Below are 24,497 nucleotides of genomic sequence, written 5' to 3' on the forward strand. Positions count from 1 at the left end.
ATAAAGATTTCTGACAGAAGGTTTATTTATCTTTATCTCTGAGTAAAAAACATTGCTTTTTAAAATCAGGACTTAACATTGCTGGGTGAACCTGCACATATGAAGTAAATATTTAAAGCCCATTCCTTTTCTGTCTTAAATACAGACATGTTTTTCTCTGCTCTTCCCAACCTACTCTGTCTGTGCTTATAGCTACATGTTGAATTTTTGTGGTGAATGATTCTAATGATAAGCCTTAAACCACAACACCAGTTTGCCAATTTTACCAATTGAATTGAGTAATCAAGATAAGGCTGAGCATCTGCCACTCTATATTCTGTTTGTCTAGAATAGAATGTCTGTGCCAGTCATGCCCCATAACTGTTATTCACTTCCTTGTCTGATAGTCAGGAATATCATTTGGGGCACTTTAACCTATTGTACTTAGCAGTCCCTTTTCACAAAATACCATCATCACCAACAAATAAGAAATAATGGATTTGGTTTCACAGAAGGGAAATGCCCCCTGGTGAACAGTGTGTGTGAAGGAAATCCATGTCCTGAAGGTACTGAATGTTTAGGAGATCCAAAGGAAGGAAAATACACCTGTGTTTGCCAAGACAGCAAAGCTGGACAATGTCCTGGTAAGGAATTAACTTTAAAAAACTCTCTAAAACTATATTACTTTCAATCAAGTATAAATTTTATTCCAGTCCTGTGCTAATACTTTTTATGCTTTTCTGTATTCCTAAGCATCAGCTGGCTCCGCTGTGACATTTACTGGGAGCAGCTATGTGAAATATCGTCTCATGGAAAATGAGAACAAAGAGGAAATGAAGCTGACAATGAGACTTAGAACTTACTCTGCTCATGCAGTTGTTATGTATGCTCGAGGAACAGACTACAGTATCTTAGAGGTATATTGAAATCTCCTAGTGCATACCTCCTCCTTTCTTTGTACCATCTTCTTACTATTTTTGTGTCAGATTAAAAGATTGAGTCATAACATCTATGTAGAATGGTTGTAACTGAAAATTGCTTTAAAGGTAGGTCGGGTGTGTTACACATCCAGGTGAAAAACTTGTACAGAAATTTTTACATTTGTAAACAAACAAAGCTTCCTGAATCCTGAATATGCTTCCTGCATATTTTTAGCAACTTTAAATTTATTTGCTTAAAATAGTGTAGTTCATACAGGAAAAGTTACTTAAAACACAAGATGAAAGATATTGAAGTATTGTAATATTTTGATTATGATCTGTGATTGCTTTACTAGAGGAACAAAATGTACAAAGTGTACGTTTCAATTAAAAGAACCATATAGAATAAATCACAGTTGCTGTGACTGGAAAACAGTGTTATTAAACTGCTTTTTATGAACACCACCATCATCCTGTCTCTCCAGAAAACATAAACTTTTATAGGCATCAATATTTTAAACTCTTTAAGTGTGCAGACCATTTATTGATATTGTGGCTTTCCTCTGTAGATCCATCATGGAAGACTGCAATATAAATTTGATTGTGGCAGTGGACCCGGGATTGTCTCTGTTCAGAGCACTCAGATAAACGATGGCCAGTGGCATTCCGTATCTCTTGAGGTGGATGGAAACTATGCTCGCCTTGTTCTGGACAGGGTGCATACTGCATCTGGTACTGCTCCTGGTACGCTTAGGACACTCAACCTGGACAATCACGTGTTCTTTGGTGGTCATATTCGTCAGCAAGGTACAAGACACGGTAGAAGTCCTCAGGTTAGCAATGGTTTCAGAGGCTGTATGGATTCCATTGTACTAAATGGACAAGAGCTGCCTCTAAACAGCAAGCCTCGAAATTATGCACACATGGAGGAATCTGTAGATGTCACTCCTGGGTGCTTACTGACTGCCACAGATGGATGTTCAAGCAGCCCCTGTCAGAATGGAGGAATCTGCAACGCACTGTCAAATGGAGGTAAGCTGCTCTTTATTCTTCTGCTTTTAGCTTTCAAAACTGCTTTTCAACTTCTCTGCTTTGAGGGACGAAACAACTTCATGCATAATTCTTGGTTTCCCAGAGTTGTAGAAAGTCAGTTGTTGAATAGGTAGGAAGGGTGTGTGTGCCTTCTAGATTCAACTGCTTGGGGGTATGAGATAGACAAAGTCCATCCGCCAAAGTGGGGATTTAATCTTCAGTGCTAACATCTAAGGTCCATCCTCTTAACAGCCTACTTTGGAGTTTTTCTTTAAAGATTCTGAAATCATTGGGACAACTTGTGTTTTGTAAGAAAAATGTTTAAGAAAACTCTTACTGTTAGACTTTTCCTCACCTGTCGATAAAAACATTTCTATCTTTTCCCATCCTTTCTCTCATGTAGCGGCTTGGTGGGTAGGGAGGAATTTATTTTAAATCTGTAGGTGGGCAGGGAGGATTTTATCTCAAATCCAGTAAAGCCGTATGCACCTTTCAAAAAGACTGTATTTGATTTCAGGTTACTACTGCAAGTGTGCACCTTTGTTTATGGGAACTCACTGCGATGTAAGTGTCAACCCATGTGCCTCCAACCCCTGCCTTTATGGTGGGACTTGCATCCCAGTCAGTGATGATTTTATCTGCCAGTGCCGAGGACAATATACAGGTCAAAGGTATGTTTCTGTGGTTCCTTGTATCAATGAACCCCTTGGAAAACAGGATATAAGTGTAACACTTTTTCTGGATTTTTTTAATGTGTTTCCTACTTTAAGCTCAGATTTGAGACATACTGGTGGTGGTTGAAGTTAACAGCAGCCCCAGTGTTACAGCTCTATATCCCACATTATGAAATCGCTTGCAGTAAGGTAATGTTCAGCTGGTTTTGTTTGTTTTGCCTTTGCAGATGCCAGCTGGGTCCATATTGCAAAGACAATCCTTGCAAAAACAGTGGCAAGTGTATTGACAGTTTGGATGGACCTGTTTGTGAGTGTGAAGCAGGCTTTCGTGGAGAAAGGTAGGTAGCATTCCACATACATTGAATTGTAGTAGTATTAAGAGATTAACAGTTCAAACTGGTTGAAATCTGGGATGTTGATAAAACAGTAAAATGCATGTTAGTGTGCAGTATCTTATAATAAACAGATCTAAAATTGTTGAGAACAAGATTACAACAAAGACTGCTGATGTAAACCAAACATCACTGCTGTGCTCTGTTTCTGATAGGTGCCTGACTGATGTCGATGAATGCGTAGAAAACCCATGTCTCAATGGTGCCCTTTGTGAGAATACTTATGGTTCATACCACTGCAACTGTAGTCGTGGATTTGGAGGCAAACACTGCACAGACATTGTTCTCAATAAATATGTTTCGACATCTTGGAACATTGGCTTAGCTGAAGTGATTGGGATTATTGTTTTCGTCGCAGGAATCTTCTTGTTAGTTGTGATTTTTGTTGTTTGCCGCAAAGTGGTTGGTAGGAAGAAGAAGCACCAGCCAGAACCTGAAGACAAGCAACTGGGAGCTACGACAGCCTTCTTGCAAAGACCGTGTTTTGATGCAAAATTGAATAAGAACATCTATTCTGACATCCCACCACAGGTTCCTGTTCGTCCCATTTCATACACTCCAAGCATTCCAAGCGACTCCAGGAACAATCTTGACAGGAATTCTTTTGAAGGGTCTGCTATCCCTGAGCACCCTGAGTTTAGTACTTTTAACCCAGATTCTGTACATGGTCACCGGAAAGCTGTAGCTGTTTGCAGTGTTGCACCAAACTTGCCGCCTCCACCTCCCTCCAACTCACCTTCAGACAGTGATTCAATACAGAAACCCAGCTGGGATTTTGACTATGACAGTAAGAGACATTCCTATTTTTCCTTTCCTGTTAAATGGGTATGCTGGTACAATTTTAATATGAGTGCAAAGTCTCTGTCCGCACTTCTTAGAGTACAAAAGGCATTATGTCTTCACGGGGTTTTGTCTCTGATCAGCCTTCATGCTCTACTAAGTTTTGTAAAAATGTGCAGACTTCAGCTTTAAGTAGTATTGATTCTTTAATCTAGAATCTATTCATTGTCTCACTCGAAACTTTTTCTTTCAGCTAAAGTAGTAGATCTTGACCCCTGCCTTTCTAAGAAGCCTCTGGATGAAAAGAACTCCCATCCTTACAGTGCAAGAGAAAGCATGTCTGAGGTCCAGTCTCTCAGCTCCTTCCAGTCTGAATCCTGTGATGACAATGGTACGTAAAATGCAACCATTCTGTACCGCTGCTGATGTTCATTTGTTCTGTCTTTGCATCTGTATCTCTCAGTAACAATAGGATTTACATATATTGAATATATATTAAATAGTAGCTTATTTAATATATATTTGCATTTACTTATGTTAATGCCCAAATCTGTTAATTTTAAAAAAAATATTTTTCTCTATGCCAACTGTTAATTACTTTACTTTAAAATTATAATCATTCTGCTGTTAGAATATTACAGTGAAAATGCAGCTCAAGTTGCTCAGAGCCTGTGTTTAAAACATATTAGAATTTGGTAAACTCTTCTAGGTTATCCTTAGTTATCATCTTATACAAGAATACAGTGAATTTTAAAAAATGGCCTCTGCACAAATATAACTTTCACTTTGCTGTTCAGCTCTCAGTAAAAAGCTTTCTGGTGTTACAGTTTCATTTGTTTCCTTCTCTTTTTCTTGCTGCGACCTCAGCTCCCATATGGATCAGATCAGTTCTGAGTGAGAGCAGAGTTTAAGGGACTGCTTGTAAGTTTGATTACTTTAGTAATGAAGGAAAATTCACAAAAAGGACTTTTGTTATAATAGAACAGTATATTTGGCTTTCACCATGATTGAAATGAATTCATAAAAACATTTCATACATTGAAAAAAGCCAATATAAAAATATAAATATTTTGATCACATCTCAAGTCCATCAAAATATAATCAGCAGACATACTTGTGGGTTTGATTATTATTAATTGGATGTCTTTTCCATTGTGATGACAGATGCTTTTGTAGTTGATATGAATGCATCTGTGTATTCAGAAGCATGTCATACTGATTGGACAAAGCCACAGTTTTCTCATAACTTAATTTGCTAAGTTAAGGTGTGCTTTGACTCTTTATTCCGCTTTCTGCTTTTGTCTCTGCCTGGTGAAAAAGAACTTGAAATTTCTTAAGTTTAGGAATAAAGAACATTCTGCTTCTTAATGAAGTAGAGTAATTTGTTATTAACAGCATGAAAGAAAACTATGTGATTTAATGATTGGTGAAAGTAAAATGGTATGCTTGCAGTCCTCATCATTTTATCAGTAGACCTGATGCCAACTTGCAACTTTTTTCCCTGTGGTTTTAAGTGTCGTGTTGTACGTGTTGTTCTCCCCTCCTCACTGTCTTATATGTCTAGTATATTCTTTTTCCCATTTCCTGTCATGTGTTGATTACTCATTAATACATCATTTTAAGAGAAGTAGCTGTAGCATCATAGATACTGTTCCTTCCTTCCATTTTGGTAGATTCAGAATTTAATAGCTTGATATTTAATCCCTGAGCTGTGCAAAACAGTTGCATGTGCTTACTTCATTTTTACCTTATAAGAATAAATCCTTCTCCATTCCAAAACTATCTTGAGGGGAAGTGAAGACATAAAAAAATACATTCAAGTTTGGTTTTTTTAAAATAAGTATGTAACAGCCTGAATTTGGTATTCCTCTACTTTATACAAAACTTAAGTAGATGAGTAACAGAAATTTTCAGTAGGTATTTTTCATATTCTATCCTTTTAGTTCATTTCAGAGAAAATTTCTTTCCCGTATCTTTCATTGGTAGGGAGGCAACATAGTTTACATCTTTAAGGGAGAAGTCTAATGAAACAATCCTTAATTCACTCAACGCAAGCCTTGAGAAAAGTCTAGTTTGTTGCTATATAGATAAAGTATGATGCAAATGAGTATATTTAGGCAACATTTCAGAAATTCTAAAACAACTTAAGCAGCCTTGTGCTCATGCAAAATGTACTTCATGAGTAGTTACTTTTGTATGTTTAGCAATAATAAAATTGAGCATTAAATATGTGTTTTATGTGTTACATGCAACTACTCTCTAGATTGAGAGTGAATGTGCATGTACACTAATAATGTTGCTCTATAAAACAGTAACAAACTGCAATTTCACAGTGTTGATGGGGGTTTTTATGTGTATCTGTCTGCTGTTTAAAGTGATACTAACTATAGGTTTGTTTTAATTTGCTCCTTTTATACCTTTTACAAGCTTCCGTAGTGACTGTAATACACCTTGTCAATGCTGTTGTTGACTCGGTGGAAAAAGAAGGTATATACATGTTTTCATATTTATTTACTGCTTTGGCAGCATAATGCATGTTTGTTGTCTTACATTGTCTTCTAGTAATGTAGAAGCCAGATGTGAGTTATAGAATATTATTTACTCAGACTTTCTGATAAGTTATAGCAAAAAATATATTTATCTTGTAGATCTGTTAATGTTTTCTTGAGTATGGTATGGATGCCTTGTCAACAGGTTTCAAAGTGTATTTTCTTGGGAAAAAAGGGATTAGCATAAAAAGATCTGGGTGCTTACTCTCTTCTGAAAATATTAATACTAAAGCTGCCAGAAGAATTGAGACAACATCAAAGGCAAATACATGCAGTACTGTAGATGACTGCAGCAGCCTCTGCTTTCTTTTCTTCTCCCACCCACACCTGTTGACACCTTGTCCAGCTGAGCAGAATCAAAATAGTCTGGTATCAGTACTCACTTCCTTGGTCTTCAGATCAATCTCTCTCTTAAGTAGAAAAAAAATAGTTCTGTCTGCAGCTGAGATGTAGGCATATACATCCTCCTCACTTTAGCTAGCTTGTTACTATGCAGCCTTACAACAGTACCTAAAACGTGCATTTGGGTATATGTACATACACATATTTTTGTGTGTATGTGTGTAGTATGTATTTGGAAGTTAGAAGGAGGTAAGGTAGGCATTTTCAATGGTATGTTATTTTATTTCTCCTAACATTTAAGAACTAACCACTCTGGGAAATACAAACTCTTTACAAAATAATAAGAGTAATAAAAGTGCCAGTGAGTCTACACAAATGCTAACTGTTGTTTCAATTGATTAAATACTACTTTAAGTAAGTTCCAGTAAAAGGCAAATGATTCACTCCATGACCATGAGTTTGCAAAGGTTTCTTCTGAAATAGATCCAGTCTATGCTTCCTATTTCGAAATACAGACTGGGAAACATAATGTTTTTTACTAAGTCCTACTTAAAATGAAGCCATTGTAAGAACATAAAATCTATTAGAGTAGCTGAAGTTTCACTTTAGTTTGTTATCTGAAGTGCACCCTTTTTAATTTACACAGGCACACAAAAAGTAGACAAATACAAGGACTTACAATTACTTGAGAGTATTTCATTAATGAGGGTGCCATTTCATTAATGTGTACCTATAGACAATAGCCTGTGCAAAAAAAAATTGCAATGCACAGTACTTGGGAATGGGAGAATTACAGGACTAAAAGAGGCCAGATGTACCAGGGGAAATATTTAATAACTGACTCAGATTTTCTCTAAGATTTTAATTGGTAGAATCTGAAAGTTATAGATGTAGTTTTCAAGTCAAAGATAAAAATATTGCCTGGTGTTTTAGTATCACCGTAAGATAAATACAGACATTGTGTGTGTTGCAATTGTTGAGAGATTAAATATGTCCTACTCCAGCTGCTTCTTAAAATTTGAGAGTTTCTGCTCTTAATAAGCATTTCCTCTTGATAAGCATCTTAGGTAAGGAGTTGTGCTTTTGAGCACCCTCAGGGAGGGTGTCAGTTCAAGCAGCAGAGATCCTTACTCAAGCCTGCAGCAAGAGCGTGTTCTGGGACAGATGGTCCATACCTTTAGTGTCCCCAAGTGTTTCTGTCCAACAGCCATCCTGGAAGCATGAACTGTAGCTAATCTCATCTAGGACAGTTTTGGGCCTGTATTCTCTGCACTGCTCCTCAGATTGTAGCAATGCTGAGTGCAAGAGAAAATACAGCTCCAATCCAGCAGATTGTCACATAAAGATGAGCACGTCCAGTTCTAGTTTGTGTTTCTGCTATTTACATTAAAGAGTCTTTGCCTCAGAAGAAGAGGAAAACCTAGATGTCTCCATTCCTTGGTGAAAGTGCTCTAAATCATAGTGCCTATTGGCTTTAGTTTTGCACCCAATTTCCCAGGAAAAATAAAGAATGTTGTCTTCTAAGTGGACTAACGATCAGAACCTTCTCCTGAAGTTAAGGCCAGAGATGTTTTAAGAGTCTCAGAGCTCAGACTGACATCTCCATTAGTCTGAACAGTATGTCTGGGCTAGGCAAGCTAAAAAATAAAGGAACTTCTCTCTGAAGAGTCCTCTGTCTCTTCAGTCTTCCAACAGATGAAAGTATGAATTCTTAGGAGAAGATTCTGCCATTAGGATAGTCATCACTCATCCATAGAGCCTTTAATAGGGAATATAGATTCCTGAATAGACAAAGGTTTAATATTTGTCAGGGCAGTTCTCTGCTGAGTGTGAGTTGTTGGAATTGCTGTACAAAGGGGGAGGCAGGTTTCCCACTGCTTATGTATGGAAGCCAGACGCTAAAGGAAGAGTTACCCTGATACTCAAGAGATACTTCTAAGTGTAAGCACCAATAGATGGATCCCTGTATGAAAACACAACGGTAGATACAAGGAAAGAAAAAATCAGATCAAGTCCTACTACCTTGTGTAGCATAAGTCCTGTATATACTGATCAGTATATACTGATACAAGGATTTCAGTAAACTCCAGACTGCAGATTTTACCACAAGACAACCATGTCCCAGTTGGGCTGTACATGAATTCAGTAGCTGTCCTACCATTCAAGTCTTAACAAATAAGGAGCTCAGGAGAAAATTTAAAAAAATTTTAGTATTGCTAATTAAACTGGACAAAACCAGTGTGAATTTCATAGTGACTAGTCATTGTTTGTCTTCATATTGGTTCTACTATTTGATTCCTAACTACAGATGTTTTCTCCTTTTTCTTCTTATTCTGCCATCTAAAGAATCTTTTGCTGTTCCTGACCTCAGCAATTCAAGAGGTGACTTCTGCATGCAGTTCATTGATGTTCACCAAAATTTCTGTTAATATTTGGTTTTAACACAGACTTAATATTAGTTGCTTGCTGTGCATTTGTTTGCAGTGATTTCTTTTTACTAGATTTGTACTATATCACAACATTGTATTTTTTTATTGGTGTTCAGATGAGAGAAATTATTGGGTTTTAGTTAGTTTAGGTTTATATCTAGTTTCCAGCAAATACAAACTTATTCAAAGGGAGCTTGCAAGAGAGGATCAAGTCCAGTCATTTTTGCATGATTAAGCTTGATTTTCCTGGTTTGTTCTTGTAGTTGAATGTCAAATGTCTTTACTAATAACATAAGATTTTTATCAGAGGTGTTCCTGTAGAGCTAACAGCATTTTGTGAAACTAACTTTATAATGTGCTTGAGCGGCAGAGTCACTTTAAATGGTCTGAAATACTTTACCAAATAGGAATTGCTTCTTTTATCTAAGAAAGTAATGGTTTATATATGCTAACTATATTCTTAAGAAAAATAGGCCATTGTTATCACCCTAACTAATTACTCAGCAACAATTAAGTATTTAGCTGCACCAGGTAGGGTGTTGATTCTTTGCTATCCATTGAACAACTATGTATTGTGACAGCACATTCCATAGGTGACTACAGCTCTTCCCATGTTAGGTGTGATGTGTGGGAAAATGTAAAAGTTCAAGTTGTGAATGATGCACTATCTCATGCATGGCATGAAGTGAAGTTGTGTTGAATGTCTTTGTGCAACCAGGGCAAACTGCTGATTAACAAGTGGTGTCCTAATCACAGTGATTGTGTTGTCTTAATACATGTGTTGATTTCTCAGTTCAGACTGACATGAATACAAGACAATAATACTATTTTTTTCTTTAATTAACTTTTCAGGTTATCACTGGGATACATCAGATTGGATGCCAAGTGTTCAGTTGCCAGGTATCCAAGAGTATCCAAATTACGAAGTGGTGGAGGAGTCAGCTCCCCTCTACACAGATCCAAATGCCATCGATACAGACTATTACCCTGGTGGTTATGACATAGAGAGTGATTTTCCACCTCCACCTGATGATTTCCATGCACCTGATGAGCTTCCACCATTACCACCTGAATACAGCGACCAGTTTGAGTCAATACAGCCACCCAGAGACATGCCAGCCGTAGGTAGCTTGGGTTCTTCCACAAGGAGCAGGCAGAGATTTAACCTTAACCAGTACCTTCCCCATCACTACCCTGCAGACATGTCAGAACCTCAGACCGCCCCCGGCGGCGGCGGCAGCTACAGAGAGCCGTTCGCTCCGTACTCGCTGGGGTTCAATCCAGACTTTGAGGCACCCCCTGCAGACAACATGTCCATGTCTGTGTACGCTTCCACAGCCTCCTGCTCGGATGTGTCGGCATGCTGTGAAATGGAGTCTGAAGTCATGATGAGTGACTATGAGAGTGGAGATGATGCTCACTTCGAAGATGTGAAAATTCCTCCGCTTGATTCCCAGCAACATACAGAAGTCTGACACACTCAACAAAAGTGCCTGGACTCTAACAAACTTTATCAAATCTAGAACAATTTCAAGAGCTTTTTTATATTTTCTTTTTTTTTTTTTCCCAACCACAGTGAATGCTTTTGTTTCAGTGAGCTAAACTGGCATGGCAGCATTGGATCATGCAATTCATTTCACTAAATGAACCTCTTTCCATTTCCTGACCTACTGTATTTGGAAAGTTCTAAGATTTCCATTGGCTGTGCCATTTCTGAACATCCTTTATGTACTTACATTTTCTATGTTAAAAAAAAATCACATACCACTTCTCCATGTTAGCATGATGCTTATATTTATATAGTTCTAATGCAATTAATTTTCTCCTATTTTTTGTAAATTTTATGTACAGTTTTGATTTTAATAGTTTTAACTAGATTTTGTAGATATTTTGTGAATTTGTTTTCCACTGAAACTAGTGGTGTTAGTGTGCCATTAAAAATGAGCACCCTGACTTATTATAATCAGGGCATCACTGTATGTATTCCCCTGAAAAACTAAGGTTTGACATTTCATTGTAAAACATTCAACATATTCACACAATTTCAATTGTACATACATTAGGTCTGATATTTTTCTGGGTCAGCTATATGGAAATGTCTTAAATGGGTTGCTGTATTTTAGAACTGTAAACATTTTTTTCCCTTCTTGGAAAGTGTGTTGGGGACCCTCTGCATACCAGTTTAGAACCAAAACCACCATGACACAGTTTTTATAGTGTCTGTATATTTGTGATCCAATGGTCTTGTAAAGGTTTTTACTGAAAATTACCATTAGCCAGTCTTTCTTACTGACAATAAATTATTAATAAAATACTTTAGCTTTGCTCTGTGTATCTCTATTATATAATATACCATTGACAAAGCATTCAGTGCAGCATTTTTTAAGTCTGTATATGTTTTGTACTGTATTAAGTTACTTGCTCCAAGCAACTCCTTTTCCTCTCCTCTGAAATCAGCCTGCAGCTGTGTTAGCGATGCTCACAAGATGGCAGTGTGTGTCTGCTTAATGGTGTTTTTAAAAGTAATCGGGCCAGTCTGAATAAAGATTGATGGGTATCAAACTGCAGCAGCCTTCTCGGTAGTTTGCATTTTTCTTTAAACATATAATATCAGCTATGTAAGTTGCTGAATATTTTTTCTCAAGTCACAAAAATATATATAAAGAAAATCCCCAAGATCTTTAAAGCAATTTCTCCCCTCCTTTATCACCTGAATACTTATTTTCATGACTAGTTACCCTTTGATGGTGCACCTGCATGCTGAAATGGCCATGCCATTGTCTGACTTTGTGCTAAATAGTTGGTGGTTTCCTGCAATTATGTTTCAGTTGCAGTTTCTTACATTAAGTTCACACTAGAATTTCACCTTGAAGAAGCAAAGGTGGAATATTGTTTTCCTGTGTATTATCCAGCTGCTTTTCTGACTAGAAAAAAACAAAGCCTTTAACAGAGTTCTCTAGCATAAATTTGGCCTGATGGCAAGCTAAAGGAATAATGTAACTGTCTTCTGCCTCTTGCTTGAGGGATGCTTTTTAAGTTCAGAACAGATTTCTTGGCACATTAGTGAATTTTTAATATAGCCTGGAATCCTTTCAGCTCCACCTCCATTTTGTTCCTACTGTCATAAAGTTCTGTAGCCTAGGAATATACAATATTAGATTCTCCCCCATCATGAGAGCTAAGCCTCAGCCTTCTACCATCTAGGGGAACAGGGTACTGTATTTGGAGTGCTATTTATATACAAAATGGAACAACTCCCAGCTTGGCAGCTGTATAATGGAAATTGGGTGGATTACAGGGCACAGCCAGGCACTGACATTCCTGTGTTAACTTGCCTATATACAGGTTAAGAATCCCACGACTTATGTAAAAAGACTAAAAAAGTAATTTTAAACCCACATTCTGGCTGTGCACTGCAATATTCACCCTGATAACTAAGAGCATTTTGTACTGTTAGAATGTTCTTAATAGCTGTAGAAGAATCTTACAGAACTGTAAGCAGAGGGTGTCACACACTGTAGTAGTTCACATCACTGCTTAAGGCCCATCTTGAGTGAGGAAGGTTAAACTTACTCGAAGTTTTGCTCAAGATTTCTTAATATCTGCTACTTGGTAGGAATGACTCTTAGGTGACAGCAAGAGGAAGATGCTGCACAAATTTGCATTATTTCTCAGTTGATAAGGATTCCCAGAAAAGATGAAACCCTGCCCTACAAATACATTTTATAAAGTTACTCATTTACAGAAGGGCTTGAAGACAGATTTTTAAAATTGAGACATGAAGAACAGGAATATCAACACTTAAATATACTTTTATTTGTAGTACTACAAACTGAAGGCTAACACAGAGCATCCAAACTAAAAAGGAGCAATGTCACATTATTCTACAATGAAATTCCATGTCAGTGTAAGAGAATGCTTTGTTGAAAGTATCAGAATATATATACATATACATATTTTTTTACGTTTTCACAAGAATAGTGCTGCTAGGCAACACACAACACCGAGGTTCTACTTCACAGCAGAAAACAAGGCTGCATCATAAGGCTCACTTATGGAAATAGCAGGCATTTTCAACTCCACAGCTTTCAACAGCTTTGTTGTTGGTGTGTAAAGCAAGGACACGTTGGACAAATGCTCCCTTTGTGGGGAGCTCTTACTGCCTAATTCAGGCCCCGTAAGTGCAATCAAACCTATTTTGCCACACAGAGCTACAGCAATACACCAGATGAAGCTGGTGACATTTTAAACCCAATTAAAACTGATACAGCAGAGCTTAGCTGTTTGACTCAACAGTAGTCCAGCGCATTCAAAAACACTGCCCATGTGATTTACTTTACAAGCCAAACATTTTAAAGTCGGGGATTTCAGTGAAGTCACACATTCACTATAGTGCTGTTGTATCTTTCCTCATGTTGTCACAGCAAGAGGTTTAAGTTGAGATGTAGTTTCATGTGCTTCAATTTGTGCCCATTCCAAAGGGTACCACTGAGAAGAGCCTCTCTGTCTTTACAGCTTCACATCAGGTATTTATAAACAGCATCAAGTTCCCCACTGAGCCTTCTTTTTTCCCCAGATTGATCAGCCTCAGTTCTCTCAGTCTCTCACCTGAAAGCAGCTCCAGTCTCTTAATCATCTTACCAGCCCTTTGCTGAACTGTAGTTAAGTCCCCCATGGAAGTATTTTTTTTCGATTTTAAAATACTTATGAGCTAGTAGAACTTAAAGTTTTATTGAGCAGATTTGAGTCAAGCTCATTGCAGCTTTGTCCATTCTACATTTTGAATGAATGAAATGTCACTTAGTCTTGAAGCAGAGAACAAACTGCAATTCTACCTGATTAAGAGTAATTGAGGCAGAAACAACAACAGACAACCCTATGAAACTTCTTTTATTCAATATTTAACAGACATGGTCTGAGAACTCCAGGATGCAGACATATACACTTAGTAGAAGGAACATGACCAGATTACCGGATTTGGACTCCTTGCCCAAGGATATTTACTCAGATGTTTTTAACACTGTTCCTGTTCTACCCATGGCCTCCATGAAATAAGTAGTCCCAAGAAACCACAGGAGATGCACCCAAGGGATGAATCCAGCCCTTGGTGGATCCCACAAATCTGAATCCACTAAAGCCAAAGAAGATATGAAATCTCTCTCTAACTGCAAGCTCCATTTTGAAGTAGAGGGGTAAGAAGAAATGCTCTATTCCCACTTTGAATCTGCCTGTTAAGCCCTTGAGGGAAGAGAGCTGTAGGAATTAGTCTGTGTTGTATGAAGGGGTCATGACTGACGCCTGTCTGCAGACAGACCATTGCTGAATATGTTCACAGAGTGCCTCACATGACTTTGCCCTGGAGAAGCCATGCTGATTGCCTTGAATCACCTTCCTGAGCCTTTAGCACAGCTTCTAGGATGATCTCTTCCATGACTTTCCCAGACACAGAGGTGAGGCTGACATGTTGGTCATTCCCAGGGTCCTTCTTTCTATCCTTTCTAAAGATGAGCACTATTGTTTCCCTTTTTCTAGTCACCTGGGACTTGACCTGGCTGCCATGCCTTTTTAAATGTCATGGAAAGTGCCTTGGCAACTACATCACCCAATTTCCTCAGGACTCTGGGATGTACCTCATTTGGTCCTACAGACTTTAATACTTTCAGGTTCCTCAGAAGGTCATGAACTTGATCTTTACTTACAGTTGGAGGGGCTTTGCTCCTCCAGTCTCCATCCTGCTGTCCATCCTCTTGAGAGGTGTAAGAAAACACGTTCTCATTGAAGACTGAGGCAAAACTGCTCTGAGTAACTCAGCCTTTTCTTCATCCTTTTGTGCTGGACTGACTGTCAATGGACAAGGCAAGAGCTACAGCTGTCACTTATCTGGATTTCTGTAAAGCCTCTGACAGGGTCCCCCACAAAATCTGTCTACATTGGAGAGAGATGGATTTGATGGGTGGGCTGTCAGGTGGATAAGGAATTGGCTGGATGGTCACATCCAGGGGGTAGTGGTCAACAACTCAGAGTCATGAAGGACATTAGAAGTGGTGTCCCTCAGGGGCCCATACTGGGACCAGTGCTATTTAATATTTAAGTAATAAATAATAATGCAATACTTAACATTCAATAACTCTTTATATTTAAATACTTTAATATTTAAATATTAATTATTTAAAAATATTATTAATATTTTCATGACATGGATAAAGGGACCAAGTTCACTCTCAGAAAGCTGAGTGGTGCTGTTCACACACCTGAGGGATGGGATGCCATCCAGAGGGACCTGGACATGTTCCAGAAGTGGAGCCGTGGGAATTTCATGAGGTTTAAGAAGACCAAGTGCAAGGTGCTGCACTTGGGTTGGGGCAACCCCCAGTATCAACACAGCTGGGTGGGGATGAACAGATCAAGAGCAGCCCTACCAAGGAGGACTTGGGGGTGCTGGGGGATCAGAAGCTGGATATGAGCCATCCATGTATGCACCTGTAGCCCAGGAAGCTACACAGGTCCTGGGCTGCATCCAAAGCAGCGTGGGCAGCAGGGCAAGGGAGGGTATTCTGCCCCTCTGCTGTGCTCTGGTGAGACCCTCCCTGTGTCCAGCTCTGGGGTCCAAAGCACATGAAGGACTTCAGCCTGCTGGAGCAAGTCCAGAGGAAGCCACCAATTTGATCAGAGGGATGGAGCACCTCTTCTATGAGGAAAGGCTGAGAGAATGTGGATTGTTTAGCCTGTAAAAAGAGAAGGCTTTGGGGTGACCTATCTAAGGTCTTCCAGCACCTGAAGGGGGCCTACAAGGAAGATGGAGAGAGACTATTTACAAGAGCCTGTAGTGACAGGACAAGAGGAAATGGCTTCAAATTGAAAGAGAGTAGGCTTAGATGAATTATTAGAAAACAATTTTATTTTCTTTTCCTACTGTGAGTATGATAACAGACTGGAAGGGGTTGTCCAGAGAAGTTGTGGATGCCCCATGTCTGGATGTGTTCAAAGCCAGACTGGATGGGCTCTGAGCAACCTGGTCTAGTGAAAAGTGTCCCAGCCCATGGCAAGGGCTTGTAACTGGATTATCTTTTAGGTGTCTTCCAACTCAAGCCATTCTGTCATTCTATGATTCACAAGCACTGTCTGGATCACTGCTCTGCACACATCATCTGTGAACATCCGCACCAAGGTACCTGCAGGCTCCACATGAGGAGTCACACGTTTCACTGAAAGCTCTGCGCACGCTCCACACATGTCAGACAACCAAGAGCTGGGTGCCTCAATTTCTTTAGAGCTCTTGCCAATAGCTCTTGCCAATTTTTAGTATTAAATGGCTTTCAAGCCCATACAAGCCTTCATAAAAATACTAAATAGGGGAAGCCCCCATTAAACCAAGCATGCTGAAGCAGACATAAATTCTGGCAGCATTATTCATTCTTCCACAGCTGCGCTAGGGCTGAATGAAAATCAGAGAAGCACAGTGCAATATCCAATGAAGTTGCAAAGCAGGAAAATGTGATCTTTGCTTTGATCTTACAAAGATTTAAGAGAAAGAGAATTACAATCATTCCCCCTCACATAAGAGGGAAACTTGCTGATAATCAAAAGCTTATTAATTACCAATGCCCAACACCCACTGCTAAACCTGGTAACACACATCTAAACCTTCACACACACACAAATTAGGCACTAGAAGCAGTCACCCAGGAGTCAAGGCTATCAGTAGGAACATGACCTTAGAACAAGAGCAAACACTCTCATTTAGCATTATCAAAGCTGAGCCACATGCCTTTCTAGACTTTTTGCTGCAGATGGTCACTTCTCAGTTTCTTATATTCTTACATGCTTTGAGTTGAAACCTTCAATGTGAGGAAAAAGCACTGAGAAGCCCAATTATGTGAATGAGTCATTCTATCCTTAATCCCCAGGGTCCCAATTGGAAAACATGCTAAGCAAGATGAATTGCTTTCAGAGCTTGAATTTAACTTTGAAGACATACACAGGGAAAGATTATGCTGCTGCATCAAAAAAAAAAAAAAAAATTTGCATTTTCATCTTTTTCTAGAGAACTTGAAGCACCGACAGTAATTTATAGCATAAAATATTAAGGGCCTCCTTTTTAAACAACTAATACTTCATGATGGCGATTTAGGTGACAAAAACTTCTGCTTTAATTTTCACTGGGGAAAAAATACCTCAAGTCCCAGAGAAAAAGGCTAAAAATATAATTAGCCTTACAACTGGAGCCTGATTGTATGCATTGAGCTTTTTTTGGTTGAAACACAAACATTGTTCAGTACCACTTGTGTAAAATTTCACAGAACTCACCTCCAAAAACTTAGTCTAGCTGCTCAGAAACACCTAGAAAGTGTAAGAACAAAGTCACTTTGGCTGAGTTGGACTAGACACTTGAAATGTTTAAATCCACCTCAAGAGCTGGAGGAGGCTGAGGAAGCCAGAAAGCCATCTAACCTGGGCAACAGAAAAGATAAAGACAAAAGATGCACCTGATGTCCCAAGGAAACAAAAGCGACTACAGAAAAAGAAACCACCAAAACCATGCAAACACGCACACAACAACAACGGGAACTTACCAGCTCAGAGTCAGGCATGCATAGAAGCAAAATGTGAGGAATTTTGAAAATCAGAGGAAGATGGCTACTAAAAGTAGAGAGCAGCTGGGGGGAAGAAAGGTTTTGCTTTAAGTCCAAGAAAGCACATCCTAATAAAGGTTTCAAAATCTTTTAGTAGACCATGTCTTACATATTTTAGACACTTATATTCATAGCCTCAAGGCTTCCTTTGATTCAGTGTAGGCTAATTCTTGCTCAGTGTGGAAGCTTTTCCAACAGCTAGATGTGAAGCTATGTTCCTCAAGTTACAGTCCTGTCTTACTTGGGAGACAACAAACTTTTCGAAGCTGTCCTCAACAGCCTTCCTAAAGGAAAATATTTCCCTCCTTAAAAGGCTACTAGAATCCATATGCATTACTATTGCTGCCAGAATTTTCTATTGGCCACCATAAAAATCCCACAATCAATATTTTAACACTATGGGGAAGTGAGGGAGACTCAAAATTAAGCCTCCTCAGCCCCACAGGGACAGTAGCTCATTCCCCCTCCATTTCTTCAGCTCCAGTTGAGGTTAAAAAAATTCTGTTGCCAAAGCCCTGTAAATAGCCTACAGCCACTCTGTCCCACAGCACAAGCACACAGGAACGAGGGCTGGATTTGTATCTCCAGAAGGCAATGGCATTCACAGTTATGGTTGAAACAAATGGAGAAAAGGTCTTGCATGAAGGGGTAGACATTCAGGTCCAGCTGTATCTGAATTCAGATATTACTGAGTCACCCCTCAAACAAGGAAAATATACAGTTATGCTGTGTTTTAAATGCTAAAGATTATTTCCCTGTACCTGGAGTGAAGCATGTTCTTTTAAGCACCCCTGAGGTTTAGAGGTTTTTTTTGGGGATTCTGTTGCAGGGTTTTGGCTACAAGTAGTCAATTTTCTTGTGAAAAGGCAGAAATATCTTCCCCCTATTCATATTTGCTTTAACCCCTCTGCCAAAAATTTGTTCAACATTTATCTGAATGATCTTCAGGTAAAATACTCAGGAGCGTCTTATTTAGCCAACCTCTTACAAGAGGGTTAGAGTCTAAAGGAAAGAAAAAACCTGTTTGTTACAAGGTACCACTTTGTACAGAGTTAAAAAGATGCTCCATGCATGAAGGGTATATTGAACAGTTCCATCTGGGGACCAGTGTAAAAAGTTAAAAACTATTTCATTCCTACATTGTGTTTAAGCAGGCTTTGCATCTGAGGGTGGCTGGATCTATTGATATCCATTAACAGACACACATACAGATTCTCAAAGATGACAAAATTTAAGGAATCCTCCAAACAGAACTTTTCAGGATCATACAAAATTAATGGTTTTGTTTCTCCATATTTCCCTTGTATTGCTCATCTCCCACAAGCTTAACTCCACAGTAGCTTGCCTCAGGCTCAGCAGGGTCCCTATGGTCTCCCCTGTTCCCAGCTGTGTGGGTATTTCATGCCCATCCACATGATGTACCACACCTTTCAGCAGCTCCTTCATTGCAGAAATCACTTTGTGAGCCCCTAAGAGCCAAATCAGCTTTTTAACTTGGGGTTCACAGTACCCAATGACTACTGACACTGACCAAGAAGCAGCATTTAACAAAAGAGCTTAAAAATGAAGCTTTGAAGGAGCATCAAAAGCCAGAACTTGTAACTGCCATGATCAAAACCACCTAAACAACACAGAAGTGAACAAACTTTTTAAAGAGAGCCAAGAGAGGCAGCTAAAAAGGCAATTCTTAGAATGGAGCACAAAGTGTACAAAGATGTCATATTGGCAAGATTGTACCATTTATTTCAGCAAAAGCTGAAAGACAAAAAGGAGAATAGCACAGTACAACAGGAAAGCAAGGGAGGCTGAAATTGTACAAAAATGAGGAAAAGAAGGAGCAAACTCCAGCAAGTAAGATTACCCAGATGTGTTTGAGGACCAATTTGCAAACATCAAAAATTGAAGTTTATTTTAAAATACATTAAAAGCAGAAAATTTTGCTGGAGAAACTATAAATATGAAACTAGAGGAAGATCAAGGTGTAACAGGAACCTTGGAGAATTCAGGACTAGCAGATATCCTCCCCACCAGGTCTGTACCCACTGAGGGAAAAGTTGAGATGTTTCACTGCTTTCCAAATGACTTAACATGTAACTCACACAATAAAAAGGTATTAGTGAAAAGAAATAAACAGTATCCAAGTCAATATGGCACTGTCTCAGCAATTCTAATCACTTAAGGATCAGAGACCCAGGTGTTGCAGCATATGTCATAGTTGAGACAGCCACAACACACAAAATACCATCCACCATTCAATTCAGAAAGCCTCAACCCATGCAGAGTAACACCATTCCACTTCAGGAGGCTTCAAGCACCAAGCTCATGAAGAGCAACATCATCCCACTTCAGAAGGCTGCCAGCATCTGCCCTTCTTGTCCTTCAGCCCAGCCTTTTATCCCCTCATGCTGATGCACTGCCCCTGTGTGCCCTCTGCTCCCTTTGGTGGTTGGTCAGTGCCCTGGGCACTCCAGGGCTCATTGCTGTCACTGCTGCTCACCTGCTGCTCACAGCTGCACCCATGGGGATTGAGGCTCGGCCACAGCCCCACTCCCATTCACCACAAACTGTGCACCCACACCCAGGTCTTCAGAGTCACAGTCAGATAAAACCTCTTCAGGCCCACATGACTAAAAACTGGCAAAAACACGATCCTGGGCAAGATGAACCAAGTAGCAGCTTCTCACAGATGCATACTCTCTTAAGAAAGAATGAAAGCACTCATAGCAGAAGCAGCAGCAAGCAATTGAGACAATTGAGACTGTTAAACTGAGATTGTTAAACCATCAGTGTGGTCCACTGCTTGTAAAATGAGAACTGAATCATATCACATGGCTCCAGTTTGGGCATTCATGCATTCTCTGTACAATCTTTTAATGTTTTCTTTGTTCCCAAACGTAAGAGACAAGAGAGCACCTGCCAACATGACCATTATCAAAAATATTCATCCAAACAAGATGAATAAGCTTGGTCTTATCTAAGAAAAAAAGCAGATCTCCCATGGGCACTGTGACATTAGGAATATAATCAACATCAAGGGACAAAAGCTATTAATTTCTGCTGTCAACCAGACAGTTATGGAACAGGGACAGAAATTCAGGTAGAAAAAGCAGATTAGAATTACTGCCTAAACATAACCAGATTAGTATTTCCTGAAAGACAGGTTTGCGCAGCAGCCAGTTCTAGAAAAAAAAAAAGGGGGGGGGGTGGAAGTCTCCTTTATGTAAAACAGATTTTTAACCAAGATTTCCCACTAAAAGGAAAACCATTTTAGCAATTTGGAGCTGTCAATAAAGGTGTAGAGGAGCTGTACTAATGCCTTCTCTCAATTTTTATGAATTATTTTAGTTCTGCTCCTTCACTGCTTTATTAAATAAATGAAAATAGATGTTTTCAAGATGGACTTAAATTTCATGTGACCCATGGGTGTTTTGGATTGGCTTTTTCCCGTGTTCATTTCAGCAAGATACAGGAGCTTTCTTACAGCTGCACCGAAGGAAGTTTTCAGTTTGGTGTTTGAACAAGGGAGAAGTTATTTTTACTGCCCTGTTTCTGAAACTGCTCTTCATCTTTTTTACTATAAGGCAGTGCTGTCAGCTGTGTCCTACAATGAAGTTCATTCCATGCTTTTTTAAGCAAAGGCAACCAAACACTGAAGAAGTGTTATTTTCTACAGTAGAAATCACTGCTGCTGGAGCACTCTGGCATAGTTTCCTCAATGTGTTAATTTGCACTGTCAAGTTTTAAAAGAAAGTCATGGGCAGCAAAGTATTGGTTGTAATTGAAAACCTCTGTTAGTACTTCAAGGCTCTAATCACACCTTCTACTACCCCTCCTTTGTCTAATTTTAAATATAAAAAATTACATGGGCAAAAAACAGGTGAAGTTGATATCAAATTACAGCCTGAATTTATTAATTCAGTCTCTCAAAAGCATATGGACTATGAGGATGCATAAAATAAAACTGAATTATGTCTGCTTCCCCTTTCAGGGAATGTCATGGGTGAAAGGAAGAGTTTTCCTCCTCATCATAATCCTTCTAAGTATTTCTATTTCTACACAGCAGAAATTAATCCATACTCAGCAAAGTGTCTTTTCATTGGGATTTACAAAAAGCCAAATCTACCTTCTATTCTATACTAGCAATAAATAACTATGTTAGATACACTTATGACTCGGTAAGACCTTATCTATCAACATCTTTGTATTTCAGCTCCACTTTTATTCAAAGGAATGATGTGACAAATGCAGATCAACACACAACAGCTGCACAGGGCAATGGAGCAGCACTGACAGCACAGGTTTGGAAACCACTGGCAACCCTAATACTGGCACTCAAGACCTTCCCACCTTTTCAAATTCCCTTTCTTTTGTGATCTGTTGATACTGCTTCATCCTGAGTATTTCAGAAGAATCTCACACAGCACAAAACACACAGTATGTGGAAAAATATTATTTCACTTGGTAAGGTGGAACATTTCTCCAACACCATCTTCATTTGATACAGAAGTGCTACAGAATACACTACTGGACCAGCAAATCCACCAACAAAAGAGCCTAACAGGAATCTCGGAGATTTTTCAAGAGTTCAGTGCCAGGTGTGACACTAACTGTGCATGTTCCTGGAGGGGTCAGGCCAGTCACTGCCTCCCAAAACATGTCCCTTTGTGACACTAGAGAATCATAGAAGGAAGGAGGATAGATTTACACTAAATACCGGTTAGAAATTTACGGTGAAGGTGGAAATTTACATTGGAACAGGTTGCCCAGAGAGGCTGGAGATGTTCCAGAACAGGCTGGATGGTGCTCTGTGTAACCTAGTCCAGTGGAAGATTTCCTGCCCGTGGAAAGGAGGTTAGAACTACATGACCTTTAAGCTCCCTTCCAAATTAAACTATTCTATTACACTTATTCCCTCTAGAACTCCAGGTCAGTCCCTCCTTCAGGTATTTCACTTCCCTAGTTATACTTCTAGGCTGTTTTCCAGAGCAGATCAGCGTGTGGGGCACACCTGGGGGTCTGGCATTGACATAATCCCTTCCCTTCCCACTCTGACCCACACCGCTGCCCTAACGGAGCTGTGGATCTCGCACACAGCAACAAGAGCCGTCTCCCCGAGCCCATCGTGCTCTCCATCCCGCAGCATCAGGGAGCCCGTTTAACCAGCGCTGCCCCTATGAGAGCACGAGTGCCAAAATCTCCTCTCGCAGTCACACGGGGCCGCTGTTCGCTGCTGCAAGCCGGGCAGGAGAGCCTGGGAAGCCTCCCATGCATGGGCACCAAGGAAAATTCTCAGAGCAATGAAACCGAGCGTTCAAAGATGCAGGAACAGCTCCTGAACTAGAAGACATATAGGTTTCTTCCAGGCGAGAAATGTCCTTTTTTGCTTATTTTGGTACAGGATTTAGATTACTGCTACTGTTATCAGGGAGTGGAACCGGTGTACCACTGCGCTGCTTCTTCAGAAGCCACAGAATTACAATACTTGAACTGACCTTTAGATAGTGCAGATGGCATGCCAGGCTGCATTAGTGAAACTGGATATTGTCGTGGTTGCCCAATATACAAATTAGTGAGGAAAACTATTCCCTGGGGAAATCAAGCACATAAAGACTTTAAAGTAATGTGCATGCAAGCTCCAGTCATAGCCAAAATATAGGATATGATGCTGAATGACACTGGACATACAAAAGAAATCCAGGGGACTGCTGTATTTCAGATCTTAGGATGGCATCAAACTGTACAGCTGAGAAATCATCACACCTAGAGCAATACTACCTTTATGATTATTTGTATTTACTAAAGCAGTCAGACAGTAAGGGAACGTCAGTCTGAACCTGATTCATCATTATTCTCTGGAGCATCTAAAAAAAGTATGTATTCCTAGCTCAAATTAAAATATAAATGGATTTTAAAATGACTGCAATTTCTCTTCAGCTTGTGATCACAACAACAGCCTGGTTTCTTGCACTTAAAGGATCTCTTCAAAAATGTCTCTGCTATTCTGGTTATACTATTAGCTTCAGAACTTGCCCAAATGAACTGCCAGCCTCTCAGGCTGAAGGAGCCTGCACCCAGCCTTTTGGAATACATTTCTGGTTGTGCTCACTCTTGCTTGGTTAGAAGAAACACCCAAGATGGCACTCACAATGAACTAGGATTACAGAACATTGTTTGGTTTGAACTTCAGTGCATGGTGCTGCTCCCATATCAGTAAACTTCTGGTTTCAGCTGCAGAGAGGGGTCCCTCCTCCTACTTTAGAACCAGGCATCAGTAAGGGTGAAACAAGTGATCACATTATTCCTCTGAGGTAACAAGGATCTAAACTGAAAATCAAATTAGTAAAGACTTGTCTTATATAAAATTGCCACACAGTCCTGACTGCTGCACAGGCTGAGTGGAGGTGGGCATTACAAGGAGCAGTCCAGAATCTGCATTAGTGAACAATATCCAAAAATGTGGCGAATTTTCTTCTCCAGGACAATAATAAAACCAATACAAGGAAATCACAGTGAGACCTGGACAAATATCTGTTCTTTCATCATGCTTACACACATCTTCTCCACCTCCTTTACAGGAAACTTATTAGAATATAGAGATTTTTATCCCTTGGTCAGTCCGGCCTCTCATACAGGCTCATGATCCTTCAAGTCAGCACCCAAAGCAGCTCAGCTCTTGGCAGGGTTCCCACTTCCCACACAGCTCCAGCCAGACACACAGCCCTTTTGCAGCTCACCTCTGGCTGGAGGCATTACCCCCAACAAAATTT

At 39.6% G+C, this 24,497-nt stretch overlaps 1 protein-coding gene across 5 annotated transcripts in view; it reads left to right on the forward strand.

Moving 5' to 3' along the window:
- Positions 1–11,664, forward strand: part of FAT1 (FAT atypical cadherin 1) — a 103,145-nt gene extending 91,481 nt beyond the window's left edge. For 2 of the 5 annotated variants that reach the window (XM_064710488.1, XM_064710490.1), the window contains 10 exons: positions 492–623; positions 733–896; positions 1,469–1,931; positions 2,449–2,602; positions 2,833–2,943; positions 3,153–3,784; positions 4,031–4,168; positions 6,205–6,264; positions 9,015–9,050; positions 9,950–11,664. In XM_064710488.1, coding sequence (XP_064566558.1) covers positions 492–623; positions 733–896; positions 1,469–1,931; positions 2,449–2,602; positions 2,833–2,943; positions 3,153–3,784; positions 4,031–4,168; positions 6,205–6,264; positions 9,015–9,050; positions 9,950–10,572 — 2,513 coding nt within the window. In that variant the 3' untranslated portion in view covers positions 10,573–11,664. Of the gene's footprint in view, positions 1–491; positions 624–732; positions 897–1,468; positions 1,932–2,448; positions 2,603–2,832; positions 2,944–3,152; positions 3,785–4,030; positions 4,169–4,644; positions 4,699–6,204; positions 6,265–9,014; positions 9,051–9,949 lie in introns of all 5 variants that reach the window. The other 3 variants (XM_064710491.1, XM_064710492.1, XR_010439837.1) reach the window with 2 other exon arrangements.
- The last annotated feature ends 12,833 nt before the right edge of the window (positions 11,665–24,497 follow it).

Source organism: Zonotrichia leucophrys, chromosome 4 (assembly GCF_028769735.1).
Source record: "Zonotrichia leucophrys gambelii isolate GWCS_2022_RI chromosome 4, RI_Zleu_2.0, whole genome shotgun sequence".
Classification (NCBI taxonomy): Eukaryota; Metazoa; Chordata; class Aves; order Passeriformes; family Passerellidae; genus Zonotrichia; species Zonotrichia leucophrys.